This window comes from Microtus ochrogaster, chromosome 2, assembly GCF_000317375.1.
Source record: "Microtus ochrogaster isolate Prairie Vole_2 chromosome 2, MicOch1.0, whole genome shotgun sequence".
NCBI lineage: Eukaryota > Metazoa > Chordata > Mammalia > Rodentia > Cricetidae > Microtus > Microtus ochrogaster.
This window is the reverse complement of record NC_022010.1, coordinates 2002683-2010226: the sequence shown is the minus strand read 5'-3', so window position 1 is coordinate 2010226 and position 7544 is coordinate 2002683. Positions and strand designations below refer to the sequence as shown.

The 7544-nt window shown below is 53.5% G+C and overlaps 1 protein-coding gene across 7 annotated transcripts in view; it reads right to left on the bottom strand.

Moving 5' to 3' along the window:
* Nucleotides 1–105: 105 nt before the first annotated feature.
* The window catches only part of Hps4 (HPS4, biogenesis of lysosomal organelles complex 3 subunit 2), a 32138-nt gene continuing 24699 nt past the window's right edge, over nt 106–7544 (bottom strand). For all 7 annotated transcript variants that reach the window (XM_013349336.2, XM_026784099.1, XM_026784084.1 and 4 more), the window contains 3 exons: nt 3326–3458; nt 2833–2941; nt 106–293 (listed from right to left, as the gene is read on the bottom strand). In XM_013349336.2, the coding sequence (XP_013204790.1) occupies nt 122–293; nt 2833–2941; nt 3326–3458 (414 nt within the window). In that variant the 3' untranslated portion in view covers nt 106–121. The remainder of the gene's footprint in view (nt 294–2832; nt 2942–3325; nt 3459–7544) is intronic.

Below are 7544 nucleotides of genomic sequence, written 5' to 3'. Positions count from 1 at the left end.
CTGCCGCCCAGCCCAGGTGACACACGGCTGTGCATAGCTCAGGTCCTTCTCAACCCTTAGCACTGTGGACACAGTCTGGAGGGGCTGCCGCCCAGTCCAGGTGACACGGGCTGTGCACAGCTCACAGCAGGTTTATGCCGTGCTTTAGCAGTTTCCGCTTGGCTTTGCCTGCAAGGCTGAAGGCACAATCCTGAGGGTTCGGGAAGCCAGAGCTGCGAGCAGTGGGCGCCAGCTGCTGAAAGTAGGTTTCCTGGGCTGGGTTGCAGCAGGCATACACAGCTGTGGAGGCGTTCCTATTGGGGAGGAAAGAAGACAACAGCTCAGGGGTGACAGTGTGAGGCCCTGGCTGGCTACTCCAGCACCCCAATGCCTGCTGCAGGCCCAGGTAACAACTGTCCTGTCTTTTCAGCTCTCAGGGGCTGGGATGGTGGGCCTGAGGTAGCTGTAGCCAGGATCTGGAGTTACCGAACAAATGGCCACTGAAGCTGCTGCCAGCAGAATGGCAGCGGAGTGAGTCCTGCTCATGTCCCTGACTCACCATGGCAGGAGGGAATATCCCACCTACCAGCAAGGAGCCTGGGCTTAGGACGGTGGCTGTAAGGTGCTTGTAAGGTGACAGAGGAGTGGCAGGGACAGAAAGCAGGAAACCTGGACCCATAGGTTAACAGAGGGACAAAGATTGGCACAAAGGAGGATCTGTAATGGGTATTTGAGAAGGTGGGTGTGAGGTAACCTAGGAAACCGCAATTGCATCTTGGTAGCTGGGCTCCTGACAGCATGCTGCTCATCTGCTCCACATCCTTGAAGCCACACCCCTCAGAGAGGAGACAGCGGGACACTCTCCAACACCGCACAGGCACACCACCCAAGGGTCTGCACCCTCCACATCAACACCATTTGCCCTCAGACACGGAGACAGCGGGATGTTCTCCAACACTGCACAGGCACACCACCCAGGGGTGTGTGCCCTCCACATCAGCACCATTTGCGCTGCTGGCTTAATCCCCCACCCGCTGTGCTCTTTCCCCAAGACTGGGGAACAAATACCCTAACAGGGTAATTTGAGAAGAAAAAGGGTTACTTTACCCCATGAATATGCCACCAATCTCATAAATATTCATAAGGATTCCTTAAAAATCCAGCATTCAGGGCTAGAGGGACGCTTGACAGCCTCAGTTCCACCTGGAACCTCACAAGTTGTCCTTTGACCTGCACGTGCACACTGTGGTGTGAACATATGCACACATCACACACCGGTGCATAAACACACAGACATACACATACACTTTAAAAGACCCAAAACCGGTCCCCACTATGGTGCTCCCCTGCTTTCAGGCCAGTGCCCCAATTTCTCTACTTTGCTAAGTAAGCTTCAGCTTAAACTGTCTATCAGGGGAGCACAGGACCAGGGAGAAACTCTTACCTGTTAACAGACCCACCCAACCTCCTTAGCCCCCACATTCTTCTTATCTGGAGGCCTTAGTCTCTAACAAGCCTAAGTTTCCCTGATTCTAGTATGCAGGGTCAGGGGCTGCTAAGGCTCCTTCCCTCAGCTGTCTCCTGCTGGATGAGGAGGAAGCTCCAGGTCTTGCTCTTGTGAGGCATTTCTCTGGCAGGCTCCTCTCAAAGCTGAAGGGAGTATGGCTTGGTGAGAAAACCTTGCAGTCACACTTGTGTGGCAATGCCAGCCCTCCTACTGGCAAGCAGGGAGCCCCTGGCTTTATTACAGAGTCCTGCAGAGTCTGTGTGCACTCCTTAGCATATGCCAAGGAACTGTGCCCATCACTGTGGTGTGAACCCACCCAGCATGCCTTGGGCTCTACCCACACTGAACGCTGTCAGCTCTAGGAAGGTGAAGCACAGTGGCCACCAGCAGGGGAACAGATGTCAGCATCTGTTTGCTGCCTCCTCCCCTCAACAGCCACACACCCAGCACACCCAGGTCCCAGAGTGGTGGCTGCCAGATGAAAAGGACAGACTGTGCTATCAGCAGCAGATGACACCAGGACAACAGACAGCTGGTATCAGTGTGGTCAAGTGACGGGACATGGGAATTTCATCCCCAAGGCTCTGTGTGCTCCTACTGAGTCCCGACCCACAGTCTTGGCCCAGCTAGTGAAACCTATGGGGAAAGAGCATACACCTCAGAGTCACGGAGGCCTGCAGTCAAACCCTGGCCGTTGGCTTCGTGAGACTGTGACCTAGGACAGCACCGTTCCCACATATGCTCACATTTCTTACTATAAGAGAAAGGAAAAGTGTGTCTGCACAGCCATTCCGACAGTCGGCAGGCTGACGGAGGGGTGGGGAAGCTCTTCCTCTAGCCCTCGAACATGCCCAACTCTCCAAAAGTAGCTTCAGAAAACATGGAGAAAAAGAACACAGCTGTTTAAGCATCCAGTTTCAGGGACAGTCACCTGGAAGATGAGTTAGTATGACAAGGGAAAGGAAATGGAACCTGTGTCGTCTGTTATCAGTCATGGAGAGTAAGAACTAAAGCAGCAGTGGCTCAGAGCTCCCCCACACACGGAGACACAGGCTGGCTCTGGTGTTGCTGGGCATCAGAGAAATGTCTGATTCTGAGATTACTGCAGTGACTGTGTTTTTACCGACCATTTTGTTTGTATTTAGAAGCCTATAGTGTTGTCTGGCCGACCCTCAGGAATAGTGCAGCCCTGTGCTCTCTGACAGTGAGGACTTAGGGCTTTGCCACTCTTGTGACCGGCATATTTAGAGCAGGGAAGGCATTGGGAGGATGGCCTCCAGAGGGACTAACCATATTTAGCCTGTGATGAGGACGGTGACACTGCTGTGAGGGGCTGAGAAGCTCACCTGACAGTCATCTCGTATAGCGCAGGCAGCTGGGCAAAGTCCGAGTGCATGAGGTTGACGGCCTGCAGAAAGCGGCGGTCCTGGGGAGAAGCCACTAGAGGCAGGTTGGCTGGCAGAAGGAGACAGAGGTGGTGAATGGCAGCCCTCCCCAACTCCTTGGGCCAAGTCCTGGACATGGGAGCAGTGAGGCTAAAGGCCGAGTGTGGATGAGAGGCCTGGAGACAAACAGCCCACTGCCAGCCCCACTGCCAGCCCCACTGCCAGCCCCACTGCCAGCCCCAGCAGCTCCTATTCTGGGCTGACCTTACCACAGATGTTGAAACTCCCGAGTGGGAACAGCAAACAAGAAAAGGAGCAAATGAGTGTTTGCCAGCGAGCTTGGTGGCTGTGCTCCAGCTGTGGCCAGCGGGTTGTGGGCTGCAGCATTGCCATGACTGGGGCTGGGTTCTCCCTCTGCCCATGTGGAGCTGGGCTCCCTGTACCTGTAGCTTACCTGTGAGCACGCTCTGGATTCGGTCATAATGCATGAAGTTGTACGTGCTGCTTGTGAGGCTAGCCTCGTCTCGGGGTAGTGTCTCCTTCAGGTGGACTTCCAGCCCATTCAGGGATGCCAGGCTGCTATGGTACTGCAGAGGGGCCAGGAGTGGGTCACAGGCTGGCAGACTCAGTTAAGAAGCACCTAGACAATGCCTCAGTGGTCACTAGACCTAGCAAAAATAGCCATTGTCTCTGGTGGAGCATCAAGTTCGACTCACATGCTCCTTTTGAGGCAGGGCTTCCCTATGCAGCCCCGACTGGCCTAGAACTCACTATGGAGACCAGGCTAGCCTCAAACTTGTGGGAAGCCTCCTGCCTCTGCCTCCTGGGTTCTGGGACTACAGGTGTACACCATCCCCAGCCCCTTATGTTCATATATGCATATACTTTCCTTCTTGTGTGTATCTATCTGTGCATGCGGTGTTATGTGCATGCATGTGGAACTCAGAGGAGGGTGTCACACCCTCTGTGTGACAAGTATAGAGGCAATTGTGAGCTGTCCAGTGTGGGTGCTAGTACTGAACTCAGGTTCCCTGAACAAGAACTAAGTGCTCTTAGCTGCTAAGTCACCTCTCTAAACCCATGGTCTGATATCTGGAAATTAAGCATCATACTGTGTGAGGATAAAGTGAGCAGGTTCTAATTTAAGAAGAGTCAGGAGGCATGGCAGTACTAACCCAGAACCCCAGCACTCAGGAGGCTGACGTAGGAGGACCACAAATTTGAGGTCATCATGGGTGGAAGAAAGGAAGAAAAGAAAAAGGAGGAAGAAGAAACAAAAGGAAAAAAAGAAAAGAAAAATTACCCATGATACCCAGTGGTGGCTGCCTAGCTGTGGCTTCCCAGAAGCCCCCAGGGGACTATATATTTTATTTAAATATTTGCTTATTTTCAATTTATCTGCCTTATGTGTGCAGAGTTCAGAAGACAGCATCAGATGGCCAGGGTTGGAGTTCTGGGTAGTTGTGAGCTGCCTGATAGGATGTGAACTCTGGTTCTCTGGAGGAACAGCAAGTGCTCCAACCCCCTAGGCCGTCTCTGCAGCTCTGACACTGTCTGTTTTAACACTATTGGTGGCCTTCTATGTTCCCAGTTTCCCAACGTGGCCTGAGTGAAGTCCTCTTGGGTTAATCACTCCCATGAAGAATATGCACCGTCTACAAGGAACGAACAATGCTGTCCAGTGGCCTGTACTCAGTGGCTCTGAGAGGCCGTAGGAATCAGGAGCTTCAACAGATAAGTAGTGTGTGAACAAATCCCCTCGAATGAGCCAATGGATAAACACAGCCAGTGCCAGGCACTTCAACCACTGGCTTCCCCTGAATGTACAGCTGTGGAAAGCAGGTGCATGCAGACCCACCTTGCTCTGACTGTCAGGACACTTACAACACAGGGTCAGCAGACACAAACGAGCCTAAGCTTCAAAATTGGGGGTGACAGGGTGGGATGACCCTGGGGCACCCGGGGGAGCTCACCCTGCGGCTGGAGGAGGGGGGCACTGGGGCACCCAGGGGAGCTCACCCTGCGGCTGGAGGAGGGGGGCACTGGGGCACAAAGGGGAGCTCACCCTGCGGCTGGAGGAGGGGGGTACTGGGGCACCCAGGGGAGCTCACCCTGCAGTGGAGGAGGGGGGCACTGGGGCACCCAGGGGAGCTCACCCTGCAGTGGAGGAGGGGGGCACTGGGGCACCCAGGGGAGCTCGCCTTGTAGCTGCACTACACCTTCTGGATCTTAGGGACTTGATAATAGCCACCCCTCAAGCTGTTAACAAGAAACAGGGAAAACTGGACCAGAGAGTAGGCCAACTAAATCCTATTCTCTCTAAATGTATTAGGCTCTACTTCCAAATTTTTCTGCCTAGCTTGTAGTCAAGACAGAGTTGCTTAACCATAAACCATCACAAGATGTGTGGTATAATATGGAGGAGACTTCTCTAATGACTAAGTGTTGTCATAGATGCAGGGGCCTAGTTAAATCCAGGCAACCTGTTTTTGTGCAGCCTGACAACTGAGGACGGTTTGTGTCTGTCACAGCACTTGTCTGTACTTGTGAGAAGTGCAGGAGGTGGCTACACAAAGCCACAGCACACCACACCATTCATACACTGCCTGGTTTAGAACCACACAAGGCTGGGAAGTTTGCAAAGTTGAAAACGTCTACCTTCTGAATCCATGAACAAAAAGCTCACTGATCTCAGAGTGGCCCGAGGAGACACAGGGCTCTGACTTCAGTCCGCACTAGAGCTGACGGTAGATGGTGGATCTGTGGGCTGGGGAGCAGTGTGTGTAGCCCACATGGCCGAGATTGGGAGCTTTTCCACTGGATATCTCACCAAGCGCTCCCACCTGACTTCAAGCAGGTCTTGCCTCCTACCCATCCCAACCCTGATGCCCCCGTGCATGGCCTAATGAAGCAGTAATTCACAGGCCCCCTGGAACTGAAGGCCCAAGGGAATATCCTAGGAAGAGCTGAAAACCAGGCTCAGGGACACTAAGCTGCCCCCTAGTGGGGGCCTCCTGCACTTCCCTTTGACTGCACAGCTCCCAGGCTCCGGAACCTGATCACCCCATAGCCCTGCCTCCTGAGGAGGTCTGTGTGGACAGAGCCTTTCAGAGAGCTGTGCACCTCCAGCCTGTGGGACCACACTGCAGAGACTATGTCTGCCTTCCAGAAAACAGCAGGAAAGCTACAGAGAGATCAGGTGAACATTTCCTACTCAAGTCTGTTCTATTTAAGATGGTAACAAACCTCTCCTATAAACCAGACTTGGGGTCTGGGTCAAGTTCATCTTCTTAAACCAGCACAGTGTTCAAAGTTAGCAACTCCCTAGTCTAGACAACACCACTAGCGTTTGCCTCCCATACCCTGTATCCCATTTCCTGGGCCTAATAGCACCAGCCCTGCTTTACAGGAAAGCTGAAGGCTGTGGTCATAACACTGTGGTTGACCTTGACAAATGCTTCCACATAGTAGAGGCTGCAGAAGGCTGAGCACTCTTCTCTCCTCTGTCAACCTACTGGCAAGAGCAGAGCAGCCTGAGACAGGCAAGTAGGGAAGAGACAGTAGGAATCAACAGAGCTGCATGAGGCCTCCACACCTCGCAAGGCTCTTCCCTCAGGACAGGACCACCCTCAGCTTGGCTAATACAGTAAGCCAGCTTAACATATAATTGTGTAGACCGCCTCTCCACAGGCAGTCTGTGCTGGGTTCTTCAGAGTGGCATTCTATCTATTCTGCTGCATCTAAATACCAGGCCTTCGGAATGAAGAGTCCTGAAGCTCAGCACAGTAAGAACTGGGGAAGCCAAGGCACAGAGCTGCCCTGAATGAAGCCACAGCCAGGACCCTTTGCTGTCCTAAAGCAGAGGTGGACACAGCCACCCACAGTTGTGCTAAATGAGGATACATGTAAAAAGTCTCAACTCTGGGCTGTGGGCAGGGGCTGTAGAAAGAGACAGGAAAGTCAGGTGGCTTAGAGAGAAGCCGCCCAGCAGCCTGTCCTGCGCTCCAAGGTGACCGGCTCCTCGGTAGAGGGCCACAGGACATGCATGCCAATGAGATGCCTCAGAATAATGTGGATTTAAGAAGAAAAACAAGTTGAGCCCCAGAACACCATTTGCCCTCTAGCAACTGTTCTTCCTGCCAACCACAGCAAGGCTGTTACCATAGCAACTCTATCGCCAGTGTGGGTCCAGACTCTAGAGCTCAGTTCACTGCTCCAGGAAGGGATGGCTACTCAAAAAGCTCCATCCACCACCAGTTTGGATTTCAAGTGTACTCTGTGAAGGAGCACTAAGTCACCATGTGAGGTGGGGTCTAGGAAGGAAATGTGGGGTTCCTGCCCCCCACCCCCACCCCAGGCTGTGATGTGCTGCAGAAGACAAACGCTGGCAAGAGTGCCCATGCCGCCTTAGCTAGGAGCTGAGCCAGCAGCAGGGCAGCTCTCAGCCCTGCCTGCAGTCTCTGGCTGCATGACCTCACTACCTCAGAGTGGGAAGCTGAACACCACTGCAGGCTACTGAAAGGGAAACAAGGCCGCCGAGGGGAGAGCTGTGTGCAAGACACTCCTGCTTGCTCCCCGTCCTCTACACCCGTGCTCCCAGACACTCCTGCTTGCTCCCCGTCCTCTACACCTGTGCTCCCAAGACATTCCTGCCCGCCCCTCCCTCCTCTACA